The sequence below is a fragment of the Plectropomus leopardus genome, chromosome 4 (assembly GCF_026936395.1).
Source record: "Plectropomus leopardus strain MGB_pleo_1.0 chromosome 4, ASM2693639v1, whole genome shotgun sequence".
Taxonomy (NCBI): domain Eukaryota; kingdom Metazoa; phylum Chordata; class Actinopteri; order Perciformes; family Serranidae; genus Plectropomus; species Plectropomus leopardus.
The window spans coordinates 1152501-1169311 of NC_142179.1; the positions used below are offsets into that span (position 1 = coordinate 1152501).

At 45.1% G+C, this 16811-nt stretch overlaps 3 protein-coding genes across 7 annotated transcripts in view; 2 read left to right on the plus strand and 1 right to left on the minus strand.

Moving 5' to 3' along the window:
* Positions 1-2495, plus strand: part of LOC121940660 (uncharacterized) — a 5032-nt gene extending 2537 nt beyond the window's left edge. For all 3 annotated transcript variants that reach the window (XM_088076178.1, XM_088076179.1, XM_088076177.1), the window contains 3 exons: positions 1-81; positions 707-904; positions 1700-2495. The exon at positions 1-81 is cut by the window's left edge and continues 241 nt beyond it. In XM_088076178.1, the coding sequence (XP_087932304.1) occupies positions 1-81; positions 707-904; positions 1700-1918 (498 nt within the window). In that variant the 3' untranslated portion in view covers positions 1919-2495. The remainder of the gene's footprint in view (positions 82-706; positions 905-1699) is intronic.
* A 727-nt stretch (positions 2496-3222) lies between these two features.
* Positions 3223-13010, plus strand: LOC121965543 (uncharacterized). Of its 3 annotated transcripts, none has more exons than XM_088076186.1 (11): positions 3223-3470; positions 4708-6252; positions 6530-6693; positions 6815-7000; positions 7847-7925; positions 10153-10277; positions 10376-10571; positions 10871-10957; positions 11289-11354; positions 12105-12187; positions 12662-13010. In XM_088076186.1, the coding sequence occupies exons 2-11, from the start codon at positions 4757-4759 to the stop codon at positions 12871-12873; spliced, it is 2694 nt and encodes an 897-aa protein (XP_087932312.1). In that variant the 5' UTR covers positions 3223-3470; positions 4708-4756; the 3' UTR covers positions 12874-13010. The 3 variants fall into 3 exon arrangements, with proteins under 3 accessions (XP_087932312.1, XP_087932311.1, XP_087932313.1); XM_088076185.1 differs by having other exon boundaries at positions 3224-3470; positions 12102-12187; XM_088076187.1 differs by having other exon boundaries at positions 3225-3470; positions 6569-6693; positions 12102-12187.
* Positions 13011-13643: 633 nt separating this feature from the next.
* Positions 13644-16262, minus strand: endog (endonuclease G). Its single transcript, XM_088076188.1, has 7 exons — positions 16039-16262; positions 15548-15741; positions 15314-15455; positions 14718-14827; positions 14556-14637; positions 14241-14461; positions 13644-13825 (listed from the first exon to the last, which is right to left on the minus strand). Exons 1-6 carry the CDS (start codon positions 16207-16209, stop codon positions 14264-14266), a joined length of 897 nt encoding a protein of 298 aa, XP_087932314.1. The 5' UTR covers positions 16210-16262; the 3' UTR covers positions 13644-13825; positions 14241-14263.
* Between the last annotated feature and the right edge of the window lie 549 nt (positions 16263-16811).

Here is a 16811-nt window from a genome sequence, read left to right on the forward strand (position 1 = left end):
GACGATTCCTCGAGGCCCCGGGGCCAGAGCCTGGGCTCCGCTCTGACCCCCCACACCAGGATCACCACCTCCAAGAACAAGGTACCTGTCACCTGCCGCCAGCTCCACATCTCCGACTCCTCCCACTGTGACAGCAGAGTCAGCCGAGTGAATTTAATTCACACAGTAAAATGTGCTGAGTGTACTCGCCGGCAGCCTCTGAACCTGGACCCACATCAGCTTCACTCTGTGTGGAGGTGAAATACATGCTGGGAGTTGTAGTTGACTCACGTTCCTCAGTTTTTCCATCTGCAGGCCTCCAGATACAGAGGAAGGGTCAGATCTCAGGCCCCGCCCCCAACAAGACAAAAACATCACAAACATCAAAAAAGACATAAGACATGCAGACGTATGTGCAATCTAAAATACGATAACATGTCAAGTCAAGTCTATGTTATTTATAGAGCCCATTTTCACGTGTACAATCTAAAATTAACATGTATGTATCGTATAAAATCATATAACATGTAATAATATGAAATAATATAACACGTGTAAGTACAGTATAACAGTCATATAACTGTGAGGCAGACGGGGCTGAAAATGTGAGTGTTCACGGCGGTTCATGTTTGATCCTGTGGACTCATGTTGTCACAGTGAGAACATGAATCATGAATTAATCATGTCGTTGTTGTTATTGTTTTTGTTGTTGTTATTGTTGTTGTAGCGCAGGAGCAGCCAGCAGGAGGAGCCGGAGGCCCTGCTGGACCTGATCCTGGAGAGTCAGGCTCAGAGACTGGAGGAGCAGAGAGCCAGCCTCAGCCTACTGCCCGACCCAGGACCCCCCGCTCTCTGTGGGGCCTGCTGCCCCAACCAGCCCCCCGTTCCCCCGCTGGACCTCTACTACATGCTCATACACTACCAGGTACATGACAGCAACATGACAACAACAACATGACAACAACAAGACAACAACATCATGTCAACATGACAACAACGTGACAGCAACACGACAACAACATCATGACAGCAACAAGAACACAACAAGAAAGCAACAAGAACACAACAAGACAACAACATGACAGTGTGTCAGCAACATGGCAACAATGTGACAGTAATGTAACGGCAACAGAACAATATGACAGTAACATGACTACATAATGTCAGCAACATGACAACATGACAACAAAATGACAACATCATGACAACATGACAACATGACAACAAGACAACAAGAAGACAACGTGACAACAACATCATGACACATGACAACAACAACATGACAACAATGTGACAGTAACATGACAACAACATCATGACAATATCATGACAGCGTTATATAAAAATGAAAAGCTCCATCTTAAACAAACTTCACGTAAATTTAAGCACATTGTGCTGATAATAGGCCAACTTCTCCTGACAGCGCTGTGGCTGTCAAACACTCAGCTGTTCTACAGTCAAAGTCCTTCACTGCATTCGGTTCTCAGCGATGCTTGTCTTATATCGCTGGCTGTTCGTGACGTCTGTCTAAACATGGCTTGAATGCGTTCTATCGACATTCTGTTGACTACGTCTCATATTTTAATTGAGGAAAAGATATATCGTAATTAATATCGTTATCGTTTTATCGCCCAGCCCTATTTCACAGTAAAAAGGAGGAGAGACGTACACTGTCCACCTGTCTCACTGTCTGTCTGTCTCTCTGTCTGTCTGTCCTCAGTCTGACAGGATGGATGACCAGCGGTGCTCCCTCCCTGACCTGGAGGACGTGGTGGGTTCGGTTCCTGAGGGTCAGGAGGACTTCTTCAGTCTGGTTCAGAGGGTCCAGTCCAGGAGGATGGATGAGCAGAGGGCCTCACTGCTGCTGGCGTCCTCTGAGGACAAGCAGGACGCACACACCGCTGGCCCCCCCCCCCGCCACCTTCATCACCGTCACTGATGATGAGCAAGTCTCAAGGGGTTCTGGTTTCTCAGGTTCTGGTCCTGAGGGTCAGACTGTTGAACTCAGTCTGAACCTCACCACCGGGACATTTTGGACCTTTTGGATGTTTGTTTTTAATCCGTCTGACTGAAGGACTCATCGACCCTGAAGGACTGACCTGGAACCAGCTGACCTGAAGGACTGATCTGAGACCAGCTGACCTGAAGGACTGACCTGAGACCAGCTGAAGTGTTGACATGCTGACATGTTGACGTGCTGACGTGCTGACGTGTTGATGTCTGCACCATTACATGACTCAGCGTCTCTGTCACATGACTCAGCGAGGTGGTGAATCTGTGACGGCATCCTGTAGTCTCAGTTGGACGCTCATTAATAATAACAGATTTTAACACTTTACTGACCAGAATCAGTTTTTATTTGGACCAACAGATCAACACAGTCTCCTAAATAACTTTATTTCTTTCACTCAAACAAACAAACAAACAAACAAACAAATAAACACAGGTGTTTTTCTTTGTAAACATTGTAACAAACAAATTGAACACTGAATAAAAATATTTGTCACGAAGTACAAGTACTCACCAGGAGGTCAGTCATTGATCAGGTATTGATCAGTTATTTATAAGTTATTGGTCAGTTTTTGGTGATCAGAGGGAACATTCAGATTTGTGATGTCAGAGAATCAAGCTGGACGATAAAATGTTGGTTCGGTATGATTGATCAGGTTCAGGAGCTCATCAGTCCATATACTGATCACTGATCAGGACATTTCAACATTTTATTTTGACTTTTGATAAGAAAATAAAACTTTCAGGGAACACGTTTCTTTCTCCTGCTCTAAGACGGTCCACAAACTGCAGTAAAAGTACTTCAAACTGAACTATAGTACAGTAAAAATACTGTGTTACACTTCAGCACCAGATGAACAGCTGTCATTGAACATCTCCTCGTGTTAATGTGCTGATTCTGATCTTACAGAAATATAATCAGATGAAATATTTTCACTAGAAGCTTTATTAGAGGGAACAGTCAAAAGTAAATATTAGATACACATAAAACAAAATCATCATATAAGAAGCAATAATAAATATAGGTTTATATATATATATATATACATATATACAGCCTAAATTCAGGGCAAAGATGTGATTATTTTATTATTATTCATGGTGACGTGGTCAACACATATATATACGCAGCCCAGGTGTCTCGGTCTGTAGGTGATCCTCCGCGCGGACAGCAGAGGGCGGTGCGCACCTTTACTGCTGCTTGACGTCATTTAACACCACCGAAGAAGAAGAAGAGGGAACAGGAAATAAACAAGCAGCGTGCCGCCTGCAGCCCGCGTGCAACTTCGGGGGACAGAAAGAAACTGAGACAGAGACACTGAGACAGACACAAAAACACGCAGAGACAGAGGCAAGAGGACACAGAGACACAGAGACACAGAGACACAGGACACGAAAACACAGAGACACAGGACACGGAGACACAGAGACACAGGACACGGAGACACAGAGACACAGGACACGGAGACACAGAGACACAGGTGGGTTGTCAGCAGAACAGGCCTCAGTTCTTCTAAGTGAGTTTAGGGACAGTGGGACAGTGGGACAGTGGGTAGTTTACAGTCCCTGGCTGCAGAAATAAACAGGAAATCAAACCCTGTCCCCCTGCTGGACATCCCTATGGTTAGGGACATATCAAAAAGTCCCTAACCACAAGGGGACATGTGGACAGTGGTGGTGGACGGTCTGTCTGTTTGTCCTCCAATAAACCCAAAACTTTATTAACAATCAGATTTATTAACCTCATGGGGACTGATTATTATTAACCCTTTAGTGACCGTTTGTCTCATTTTAGTCTCCTTTCTTCTTCCTGTTGTGATAACTGTGTGTGTGTTGATGCATGTGTCCTAAATGTAGTCCAGATTGTGTATTTGAGTGTAATCAGTGAATTTGCAGCTCAGCTCCTACAATAAGTCTAAAATACACTGTGGAAACTAAATAGTTAATTCAGACTGTTCAGGTCCAAAAATGCTTTTTCTACTTTCATTGAGTACTTTGTTTTTAACCAGCATTCGTCTTAATCATATATTTCAAATATTCATTAATTTGCAAAAATTTTAACCCTTTAGCCCCCAGGTTTTTGTCATGATGACACTATGTTTTTAGATGAATGATGTTAGTCTCCTCCTCCTCAGTGTGTGAGTGTAGCTGCTGACAGTCTGGGATATGTCAGTGTGTGAGTGTAGCTGCTGACAGTCTGGGATATGTCAGTGTGTGAGTGTAGCTGCTGACAGTCTGGGATATGTCAGTGTGTGAGTGTAGCTGCTGACAGTCTGGGATCTGTCAGTGTGTGAGTGTAGCTGCTGACAGTCTGGGATATGTCAGTGTGTGAGTGTAGCTGCTGACAGTCTGGGATATGTCAGTGTGTGAGTGTAGCTGCTGACAGTCTGGGATATGTCAGTGATCAGCAGCTACATTGACTGTGACAGGTCACCTGGTGGAAATAGCATGTATTTCCTCCATATGCCAAATATGGTCAAAATGACCTCATCGGGTGGAAAATAGTCAAAATGACAAATTCAGAGTCAAAAGCCCAGAATGACACCCAGAAATAATACAAGTCCTGTTTTTCTGCTCTGATGGCTGTGGGATCAAAAATGTCAGTTTGAATGGGTTTCAATGGAGCATTTTTGGACCTGAACAGTCTGAATGTAACTATTTAGTTTCCATGGTGACGAGAGGAGACCTTTAATCTGCAGTTTGCTCCTTATTTCACAGCTCAGACAACAAACTGATCCACAGCGTCAAATCCACACCTCCTCCTGTGATGAGTCCTCCTGCAGACTGTCCCTCCCCTCAGAAAAAGAAAAAGAAGAGGAGGTCAGAGATGGAGGACTGTCCTCCAACTGTGGACATGGACACACCTGAGAGAGCAGGGAAGAAGAAGAAGAAGAAGAAGAAGAAGAGGGATGAAGTGGAGGCATGTCTTCCTCCTCCATCACCTCCTGCTACTCTGAGTCCTCCTGCAGACTCTACGTCCCCTCAGAAGAGGAGGTCAGAGATGGAGGACTGTCCTCCAACTGTGGACATGGACACACCTGAGAGAGCAGGGAAGAAGAAGAAGAAGAAGAAGAAAAAGAGGGATGAAGTGGAGGCCTGTCTTCCTCCTCCATCACCTCCTGCTACTCTGAGTCCTCCTGCAGACTCTCCGTCCCCTCAGAAGAGGAGGTCAGAGATGGAGGACTGTCCTCCAACTGTGGACATGGACACACCTGAGAGAGCAGGGAAGAAGAAGAAGAAGAAGAAGAAAAAGAGGGATGAAGTGGAGGCCTGTCTTCCTCCTCCATCACCTCCTGCTACTCTGAGTCCTCCTGCAGACTCTCCGTCCCCTCAGAAGAGGAGGTCAGAGATGGAGGACTGTCCTCCAACTGTGGACATGGACACACCTGAGAGAGCAGGGAAGAAGAAGAAGAAGAAGAAGAAAAAGAGGGATGAAGTGGAGGCCTGTCTTCCTCCTCCATCACCTCCTCCTGTGATGAGTCCTCCTGCAGACTCTCCGTCCCCTCAGAAGACAAAGAAGAGGAAGTTAGAGATGGAGGACTGTCCTCCAACTGTGCACATGGACACACCTGAGAGAGCAGGGAAGAAGAAGAAGAAGAAGAAGAAGAAGAGGGATGAAGTGGAGGCCTGTCTTCCTCCTCCATCACCTCCTCCTGTGATGAGTCCTCCTGCAGACTCTCCGTCCCCTCAGAAGACAAAGAAGAGGAAGTTAGAGATGGAGGACTGTCCTCCAACTGTGGACATGGACACACCTGAGAGAGCAGGGAAGAAGAAAAAAAAGAGGGATGAAGTGGAGGCCTGTCTTCCTCCTCCATCACCTCCTGCTACTCTGAGTCCTCCTGCAGACTCTCCGTCCCCTCAGAAGATGAAGAAGAGGAGGTCAGAGATGGAGGACTGTCCTCCTGTGGACATGGACACACCTGAGAGAGCAGGGAAGAAGAAGAAGAGGAAAGGAAAAATGGAGAGGCAGGAGGAGGAGGAGGAGGAGGTGAGGGATATCGTAAAGACCAACAGGACAGAAAAGAATGAACAGGAGGACAGGGTCACCATGGTAACAACAGACCATAACCACAGAGAAACAGACAAAATCAGGACAGAGAAAAAGAAGGAGAAGAAGAAGAAAGGTGGGAGTGTGGAGGGAGGAGAGACTGTGGGAGAAAAGAAGAATAAGAGAGGAGGGAAGGAGACGACGGGAGGAGAGAAGGAGACGACAGGAGGAGGAGCGAGGAGTCTGAGGAGAAGAGGAGATGAAGAAGTGGACATGTGAGTTATTTTCATGCCAAAAATCAACATAAAGTCCAAAAGTTGTCTCGATGTCACGAGAAAAACCGTTCTGTTAAAAATGTCGTAATGTAGTAAGAAGAAGCCGTAATGATAAAAGTACACATTATACTTTTACAAAAAAGTAACGAGAACACAAAAAACTGTTTTATAACTTCAACATCACGAGGAAAAGTTTTAATATTACAAGAAATCAGAGTGCAGTACTTCTCTGGTCCACTCAGAGTGCAGTACAGACTGCAGTACTTCTCTGGTCCAGTGGCAGCGCAGTATTGACGTGTACTTCCTGTGATGTCAGCGCGGACTGGGCGTCGCTGCAGGAGCTGAAGGAGTTTGTTCCCGACGTCGAGAAGAAATCAGCTGATGAGATCAACAAACTACTGAAATACGACCTGCAGCGCTTCAAATACTTCAAACAACAAGGTACCAATACTGCCAACAACTAGGCACTAATGCTAAAACAACAAGTTAGTAATACTGCAAACCACAGGGTATTAATACTGTGAGTACTGTGATGACTGCAGCGCACCTGTCCGTCCTCCAGGTGTGCCTCTGCGACGGGGGCGGTGCTCTGAGGCGGAGAATCAGCGAATCAGAGAGAATGTGGCGGACTTCCTGGCTCTGACGGGCATCAGCTCCGCCCATCAGCTTCTGTTTCCTCAGAGGTACAAAGACCAGGAGGCGGAGATTCGGAAGCTCAGGGTTCAACATCACTTCCTGGAGAGGATCGGTACGTAAACAAGCATCAAACAAACAAAAAACTTCGAAATATCCTCATGGTCGGCCTCCTGGTACTGCAGCATGTGTAGTACTGCAGCATGTGTAATACTGTAGTATGTGTACAACTGCAGCATGTGTAGTACTGTAGTATGTGTACAACTGCAGCATGTGTAGTACTGTAGTATGTGTAGTACTGTAGTATGTGTACAACTGCAGCATGTGTAGTACTGTAGTATGTGTACTACTGCAGCATGTGTAGTACTGTAGTGTATGTAGTACTGTAGTATGTGTACTACTGCAGCATGTGTAGTACTGCAGTATGTGTACTACTTCAGCATGTGTAGTACTGTAGTGTATGTAGTACTGCAATATGTGTACTACTGCAGCATGTGTAGTACTGTAGTGTATGTAGTACTGCAGTTTGTGTACCACTGCAGTATGTGTAGTACTGTAGTATGTGTAGTACTGCAATATGTGTACTACTGCAGCATGTGTAATGCTGTAGTGTGTGTAGTACTGCAGTATGTGTACTACTGCAGCATGTGTAGTACTGTAGTGTATATAGTACTGTAGATTGTGTACCACTGCAGTATGGGTAGTACTGTAGCATGTGTAGTACTGTAGTTTGTGTACCACTGCAGTATGGGTAGTACTGTAGCATGTGTAGTACTTTAGTGTTTAGTACTTCAGTATTTTATTAACTGATGAAGTTTCAGTAAAACGTAACTTTACTCCTTTAATGAACTTTCTGTATCTCTCTGTCTCTTTGTCTCTGTCTTTCTCTGTCTGTATCTGTTTGTCCTTCTGTCTCTGTCCCTGTCTGTATCTGTCTGTCCTCCTGTCTCTGTCTCTTCAGCTGAGGGGGTCCCTCGAACGTGTCGTCAGGTTAACACGAGAGCCAAAAAGATTTTTGATGACAGGAACCACATGGGAAGGTCAGAGTCTACATCTGTGTCGGGTTCTACAGTCAGAACGTAAAGACACAGAGGCTTGATGTTCTCGCTGTGGAACCCTCCGTGTCTTTATGTTCTGCTTTAGTTTGGTTTATTTAATTGATGAAAAGGACAGTGTGCAGGGACACTGATCATTGACAGAAAAATAATCTGTAGTGCTTCACTGAACAGACTTAGACAGTTCATACAGTCAGACATCAGAGACACAGAGTCCACCACAACAGAGGACAGCAGAGACACAGAGTCCACCACAACAGAAGACAGCAGAGACACAGAGTCCACCACAACAGAGGACAGCAGAGACACAGAGTCCACCACAACAGAAGACAGCAGAGACACAGAGTCCACCACAACAGAGGACAGCAGAGACACAGAGTCCACCACAACAGAAGACAGCAGAGACACAGAGTCCACCACAACAGAAGACAGCAGAGACACAGAGTCCACAACAAGAGAAGACAGCAGAGACACAGGGTCCACCCACAACAGAGGACAGCAGAGACACAGGGTCCCCCCACAACAGAAGACAGCAGAGACACAGGGTCCACCCACAACAGAGGACAGCAGAGACACAGAGTCCACCACAACAGAAGACAGCAGAGACACAGAGTCCACAACAAGAGAAGACAGCAGAGACACAGGGTCCACCCACAACAGAGGACAGCAGAGACACAGGGTCCCCCCACAACAGAAGACAGCAGAGACACAGGGTCCACCCACAACAGAGGACAGCAGAGACACAGGGTCCACCCACAACAGAGGACAGCAGAGACACAGAGTCCACCACAACAGAAGACAGCAGAGACACAGGGTCCCCCCTCAACAGAAGACAGCAGGGACACACTGGACAGACACAAACGGTTTACACAAAAAAACCATGTTTGTTAAATGACGTTACAAAGTTCCGAGTGCAAACAGTTTCACGCTGTGCAGCACAAACATCAGCAGGAAACACGGCAACCACAAAGAGACCAATCACGGTTTTATTGCACGAAAAAAAAAACCAATTACTACAAGTTGCGTAATAGTAAATACATTATGAAATACACAATAACTCACTTTAAAAAATGACCAAGTTACCAGTGTGGATTCCTGAGGTAACACCTGTACCCTCTGAGGTAACACCTGTACCCTCTGAGGTAACACCTGTACCCTCTGAGGTAACACCTGTACCCGCTGAGGTAACACCTGTACCCGCTGAGGTAACATCTGTACCCTCTGAGGTAACACCTGTACCCTCTGAGGTAACACCTGTACCCTCTGAGGTAACATCTGTACCCGCTGAGGTAACACCTGTACCCGCTGAGGTAACATCTGTACCCTCTGAGGTAACACCTGTACCCTCTGAGGTAACACCTGTACCCTCTGAGGTAACACCTGTACCCTCTGAGGTAACATCTGTACCTGCTGAGGTAACACCTGTACCCTCTGAGGTAACATCTGTACCCTCTGAGGTAACACCTGTACCCTCTGAGGTAACACCTGTACCCGCTGAGGTAACACCTGTACCCTCTGAGGTAACATCTGTACCCTCTGAGGTAACATCTGTACCTGCTGAGGTAACATCTGTACCCTCTGAGGTAACATCTGTACCCTCTAAGGTAACACCTGTACCCTCTGAGGTAACACCTGTACCCTCTGAGGTAACATCTGTACCTGCTGAGGTAACACCTGTACCCTCTGAGGTAACACCTGTACCCTCTGAGGTAACACCTGTACCCTCTGAGGTAACATCTGTACCCTCTGAGGTAACACCTGTACCCTCTGAGGTAACACCTGTACCCTCTGAGGTAACATCTGTACCCTCTGAGGTAACATCTGTACCTGCTGAGGTAACATCTGTACCCTCTGAGGTAACATCTGTACCTGCTGAGGTAACATCTGTACCTGCTGAGGTAACACCTGTACCCTCTGAGGTAACACCTGTACCCTCTGAGGTAACATCTGTACCCTCTGAGGTAACATCTGTACCCTCTGAGGTAACACCTGTACCCTCTGAGGTAACACCTGTACCCTCTGAGGTAACACCTGTACCCTCTGAGGTAATCGAGGCGGATGTAAATGAAAATGTAATTTAGTTGTCAAAGCTCAACATTGTGTGTTTGTAGAGTAGATCGCAGTGTGGGTACCGTTGTTTCTTGTCAAGAACTTACAGGGTAGTGAACGTTCCCTGTATGTTTAAATGTTCTAGCTGTGGTTGTTCTCTTAGGTTCTCGAAGGAGGAGGTGCGTTCTCTGGTGAAGTTACAGAACCTTCATGGTAACGACTGGAGGAAGATCTCAGAGAAGATGGACCGCAGCGTCTACGCTCTACAGAAACGCTTCAACCAAATCGGTAAACCCCTGAGGTTCTCTCAGGTTCTCTTAGAACACGCCAGACATTGTTGTGTGTTACCAGAGTTCTCCTGTGATTACATTTGTGGGTCCATCCAGCTCCAGGTCGTGGTGCGTGGAGTTCAGACGAGGAGTCCAAGTTGAAGCGGGCTCTGAGGGCTCACCTGGAGACTGTGGTCCAGCAGAATTCTGCAGGTTCTCGTCTGAGCAGAGAACAGCTCTGTAACAACCTGCCCTGGACTGAGATCAGTCGGCAGGTCGGGACAAGAACCTGGGGCCAGTGTCGACTCAAGTGGTCAGTACTCCTGCTGGGTCTGGTACTGGTACTGTAAATTTGTTCTCTGGATCACTTGGAGACGGATGCTGGTGGTTTAGATGGAACACTGATAAGCAGAACATAATTTATTAAACTAGCCAATATGACAGCTTAGTTTCAGGTCCAGGTGTTCTCCAGGTGTCTGATGTGTGTGTGTGTGTGTGTGTGTGTGTGTGTGTGTGTGTGTGTGTGTGTGTGTGTGTGTGTGTGTGTGTGTGTGTGTGCGTGTGTGTGTGTGTGTTTGTGTGTGTGTGTGTGTGTGTGTGTGTGTGTTCCAGGTTCTCCCTCCTGAAGGTGAAACTGTCCTCAGGTCTTAGCAACAAAGGGTCTGAAGGACTTAAGGCTAAAATCCACCTCATCAACGCGTAAGGCTTTTCAACATAAAATTGTTGTTTCCTGTCAATATGTTTTATTTTTAAAGGCCAATACAGGATGTAACCCATGTGTCCAAAAGTATGTGGACACACAAAGGCGTAGATCAGCTGACCTGTGTAGTGATTCAGCACGCAGCCGTGATCAGGTGGAGGGATACAGACACTCTCCAGCTGAGAAAATGTAGTGCCTATTTTCCCTTAAAACACCAGAAACAGATAACTGATATGAATTAAAGGGAAAAACATTTCACTGCTCACATCTGATGTACCTGTAGCAGAGCCTGTCAGATACAGTAATCAATAATCAATAACTGGGTTTCAGGCTGTACAACATGCAAGTGGACGACTACACGGACATCGACTGGGACAAGGTTGCTAACGCTGTCAGGTGAGTCACAGTTATGTTTTATTTTCTGTTTGATTTTTAGCTTCAGGGATCATGGAAAAAAAAGATCATGGAGATAATCCATCAATCAGTCGATCGATCAGGCTGCCATGAATAGATTAATCTTAATGCTTTTGTCTGGAGATATGACTGCATCCAGCAGATACAGAATACCTGCACAGGTACGCCTGCACAGGTACGCCTGCACAGGTACGCCTGCACAGGTAAGCCTGCACAGGTACACCTGCACAGGTACGCCTGCACAGGTACACCTGCACAGGTACGCCTGCACAGGTACACCTGCACAGGTACGCCTGCACAGGTACGCCTGCACAGGTACACCTGCACAGGTACGCCTGCACAGGTACGCCTGCACAGGTACGCCTGCACAGGTACACCTGCACAGGTAAGCCTGCACAGGTACACCTGCACAGGTAAGCCTGCACAGGTAAGCCTGCACAAGTCACTAGCCAGTCACAGGACACCCCAAAGGATCATTGATATATTTCAGTATTTAGTACTTTGAGTTTGTATTGGTAGTACTAATGTGTACTTGCAGTAACAGTAGTACTGGTAGAAATGTAGTAACTTTAACAGTAATACTAACAATGCTGCTGTGATGTTGATGTTGTTAGTGATATTGTTGATGTTGTTGATGATGTTGTTGTTGTTGATGATGATGATGATGATGATGATGATGATGATGATGATGATGTTGACGTTGATGTTGTTGTTGTTGTTGTGTTTCAGTAGGGCGACTTCTTTGTGCGTTCAGAAGAGTTTCCACAGACTGAAAGTTTCCAAAGTTCCCAACTGGAGCAGTTTATCTTGCAGAGGTATTCACTACTGCAATACATTATCCCTCACTACTTCCATACAGTATATTATCACTCACTGCTGCACTACAGCACTACATTATCACTCACTACTGCTAACATTGCCACTCAGTACTGCAATACATTATAACTCACTACTGCAATACATTTTCAGTCACTACTGCAGTACATTATCAGTTTTAATTGTGTACTTGATCAGCTAGTACTGTGATACATTATCTTACTGTTAGGGCTGAGCGATAAAATGATAATGATATCAATTGCGATGTAACTTTTCCTCGATTGAAATACGAGACGTGGTCGATAGAATGTCGATAGAACGCATTCCAGCCATGTTTTGACAGACAACACGTGGTTTTGCTGGCAGCCAATCACAGCTGAGGATACTCAGCTCCACCGACGAATGATAATTAACTATATTTATGAATAACAACCCTAAATGTTGATGTGAACTGTGATGTCACTTCACTTCAGAGATCATCGACTTCCTGCAGCACAATTTGGCGCCGCTCCTGATGGAGAAGCTGGAGAAGCTCGGTGGAGTTGAGGAGGAGGAGGAGGAGGAGGCGCAGGAGGCGGACAGCTACCTGCTGAATGACATCATCAGCTGTGAGGAAGGCGAGGATGACGACTTTGTGGAGTTGGACAACAGTCGGCTGACCTCCGGCCAATCAGGACACAGATAACAGCAGGCCTCCTGCACTGTGATTGGCTGTTAGAGTCGATGAACTGAACAAACTGAAAACGTTTTCCTCCGTTTATTTTAAAGGGTCCTGATGATATTTTGTGTCTTATTTTTTAATGAAGTTGTTTTTGTGCCGTTTCCTGTCTGAGACACTGCTGTCAAACTGCTCGCCATCACATCTGCACAGATCAATATCATTGATCACAGTTCTGCAAGTGTAGAGTTTTCAATGGAAGATCAGTTTAAGGGTTAAAAAAGTATTATTAACCTTTTTAATGTTTTTTTTAAACTCTTTTAATGTTTAAGGATTTTTAAATTGACCAGATAAGATTTAAGGGGTAAAATCAGGGATTGGTTTTAGAAGCCCTTAACTGTCCAGACTTCATTAAGTAAACCTTAACTTATCAAAATATATCTATGAAATTATCCATTAATGATTCCCTTAAAACACCTGCACTCAACAGATTTCATCAGATTTGGGACAAATTCATGGAAACGTTAATCGGCTGGAATATATTAAGGGATGATTAATTAGTTTTTAAGCGTTAAAGCCTTAAATTTGACTTTAATTTCTCTGAGGACCCTTAGTTAAGGTGAACCGTGGGGTTAATAAATCAATAACGTTTTAAGGGATTATCTGCAGAGTTTAAGGGGAAAGTAGATGGTACCTTAAATACCTTATCCTTCAATTAAGGCAGAAAATCTCAGCTGTGAAGAGAATTCAAGGATGTATGACGAATAAATACATTAACAGGAAATCAATCGAGGAGGTTCAGACCAATGACGATCAATTTTATTTATTGATCATCTTTAATCAGAGATTATCTTTGAAATATCTACAAACATTTAGATTCATCAAACATGGACATCACATGATCACATGATGTGTTTCCTGCAGAGTCCAGCCAGCGTCACGCAGGAAACACGAGTCGGTTCTCTGAGTGGAGACAGATCTGTAACAATAATCAATAACAGATTAACAATAATCAATAACAGATCTGTAACAATAATCAATAACAGATTAACAATAATCAATAACAGGTCTGTAACAATAATCAATAACAGATTAACAATAATCAATAACAGATCTGTAACAATAATCAATAACATATTAACAATAATCAATAGCAGGTCTGTAACAATAATCAATAACAGATTAACAATAATCAATAACAGGTCTGTAACAATAATCAATAACAGATCAATAACAGATCAACAAGAATCAAAATTAGACAGATCAATAACAATCAATGGAAAATAATCCATACAGGTCATCACTGGACAAACAGTTTATGTGCAGAGATGATCTGTGCTGCACAGATGCATTGTGGGAGGTGTAGTCTATCTGGCACTGATAGAGGGACTCACAGGTGCATTGTGGGAGCTGCAGTCTATCTGGCAGCGATGGCCTGCAGGCTGCTGGTCCTCTTCATGATGTTGGGGACAAACTGGAGTCCTGACGCTCTCTCTATGGTTTCTATGGGAACCAGGAAACGCTCAAGAGGAATCTTCTCATCGATTGGTTCGTTTGGTAAAACGTACGACCGAAGCTCCACCCCTCTGCCGTCCACCTGCTCCAAGATCAACACCTGAGGACACACAGGACAGGTGCACTAATCAGACGCCAGGTCAGCACCTTCATCACCATCATCATCACCGTCGTCATCAGACAGGTGGACTCACCTTGAAGAAGTGCGTTGGCACGGCGACGTGGTTTCGTCCTAACACTTGGTATCTAACATAGAGTTTCCCATCAGCCTCCTGCCTGGAACACACACCTGATGTCATTCTGTAGCCCCGCCCACTCAGCACTCAGACACCACAGAAGAAGAATCAGAGCGTTACCTGGGCAGGTAGAGCGGCCCTGTGCACACGTACACGTTCATGAACGACTTGGTCAGAGAGCGGCACAGTTTCTCCAGATTGTTCCAGGCGTTTTGGTTCAGGTGAGGGTTCTCCACACAAAGAACACAGAACATTAATACATCTAAAGGTTCTCCACACAAAGAACACAGAACATTAATACATCTAAAGGTTCTCCACACAAAGAACACAGAACATTAATACATCTAAAGGTTCTCCACACAAAGAACACAGAACGTCAATACATGTAAAATCTGGTTCTCCAGATTATGTCAGGGGTTCTAAATATTTTGGCAAGTTTTTATTTTTTTATTTTTGGATGGTCCATACAGGTTTTAGAGTAACATTCGCTGCCATCCACACAAGGTCTTTCAGAGACGTCCCTGCGTCTCTCAGCAGAGACACTGAGACACACTGTGCAGGTGTCCCTGCAGCGTGGGCTCATCGGAACAGCGTTACCTGTGTGTGTGTTACCTCTGTGTGTGTGTTACCTCTGTGTGTGTGTGTGTGTGTGTGTGTGTGTTACCTCTGTGTGTGTGTGTGTGTGTGTGTTACCTGTGTGTGTGTGTGTGTGTTACCTGTGGTGCCACGTTGCTCAGGTAGAAGGTGTCCTCCATGGCTTTCTGGCTCCACTTGTGATTGGCTGCAGCAGCCAGGTGTCCTCTGTCGAAGCCACTCCCCCTGTAGTCAGCGTTGGTTGCTCTGTGGAACACGTGCACGCTACAGGGGGCGGGGTTTAAACAGTGTGTCAGTAAACTTACAGATGTCCTGTTCCACCTGTCCTCGTGTCTCTACCTGTCTCCATGTCTCACCTGTCGTCCTCTTTGAAGTCGCAGTACTTCCTGTCTGAGGGGCCATGCAAGGTGGCGGGGTTTAGCCTCTCTATTACCCAGGATGCTGTGCGTGTGCGGGGGTCATAGGAGGTGACATAGGACTCTCTGGTCTTGATATTGGCCAATGAGGGGAAGCCATACTTCATCACCACGCCCGACCCACCTGGACTCACCTGGATGACGGCATCAACATGTAAACAGGTGATATACTGTATATATGTATGTAAGGATGTATTCAGTCATATCTGTGTAGTTTGTAAATAAGTTGTTATTATTTTTGTTGTTATTGAAAGAAGAAAATGCTCAAACATTTAAACACATTAACTGATCTGATCTCGATCTCATTTAACTCATTCATTTATAGACTATAATAATAATAATAATAATAATAATAATAATAATAATAATAATAATGTATCGATCATGTTGTATTGAAGCTCTCTAAGTGTCATTGCCCCCCCCCCCCTCACCGTGACCTCAGACGCCTGAACCACCGGGATCACCGGGACTCTGCTCAGCGGGCCCTCCGGCTCGTCCTGCGGGCCTCTGGTGGTCAGCAGGCGGCTCGCTGCAGCTCCGAGTCCCGCCCCGAACAACAAGGTCGCTCCGGTCCGAAACCACCGGGAGCCGGTCGGTGACATGCTGCCGGTGATCGGCTGCTGCTGACGCGCTCTGATGACGTCATGGGACTGCGACTCTGAAGGTCTTTTTCCCACCTGATGACGTCACGCTGACCATATTTGGCATATGGAGAAACTACTGTACATGCTATTTCCTCTAGGTGACCTGTCACAATCAATGTAGCTGCTGATCACTGACATATCCCAGACTGTCAGCAGCTACACTCACACACTGACAGATCCCAGACTGTCAGCAAAAAAAACAAACAAACATACAACAAAAATATATTTTTAAAACATCTAAAAACATACTGCCACCATGACAAAAACCTGGCATTTAAAGGGTTACAGTTCTGAAAATTAATATTAATTTGTTATTTATGATTAGGACTGATGTTAGTTTAGAAAACAATCAAACTCAAAAGTAATAAAGTAGCATATCATATAAATATATAATATTTTTTAAACTGTGCTTTTGAAAAGCACCTTTGTGTGCAGAGTGATTCCAGTGTGTGTAATATTAAACAGGGCCCTAAGGGTTAAAATGTAATATACATACATATATATGTATATATATATACGCACAGTGTAAACATATGATCAATACATTGAAAGGTTTCAGT

Excerpts from the sequence above, each read along its gene's own strand:
- endog (XM_088076188.1), bottom strand. The coding sequence starts at position 16,209 with ATGTCACCGACCGGCTCCCGGTGGTTTCGGACCGGAGCGACCTTGTTG. Across the intron at positions 15,742-16,038 it reads TTCAGGCGTCTGAGGTCACG|GTGAGTCCAGGTGGGTCGGG; the intron begins GTGAGGGGGGGG and ends GCCGTCATCCAG. Across the intron at positions 14,462-14,555 it reads TGCCAACGCACTTCTTCAAG|GTGTTGATCTTGGAGCAGGT; the intron begins GTGAGTCCACCT and ends GTGTGTCCTCAG.
- LOC121965543 (XM_088076185.1), top strand. The coding sequence starts at position 4,757 with ATGAGTCCTCCTGCAGACTGTCCCTCCCCTCAGAAAAAGAAAAAGAAG. Across the intron at positions 7,926-10,152 it reads GACAGGAACCACATGGGAAG|GTTCTCGAAGGAGGAGGTGC; the intron begins GTCAGAGTCTAC and ends TTGTTCTCTTAG. Across the intron at positions 10,572-10,870 it reads GGCCAGTGTCGACTCAAGTG|GTTCTCCCTCCTGAAGGTGA; the intron begins GTCAGTACTCCT and ends TGTGTGTTCCAG.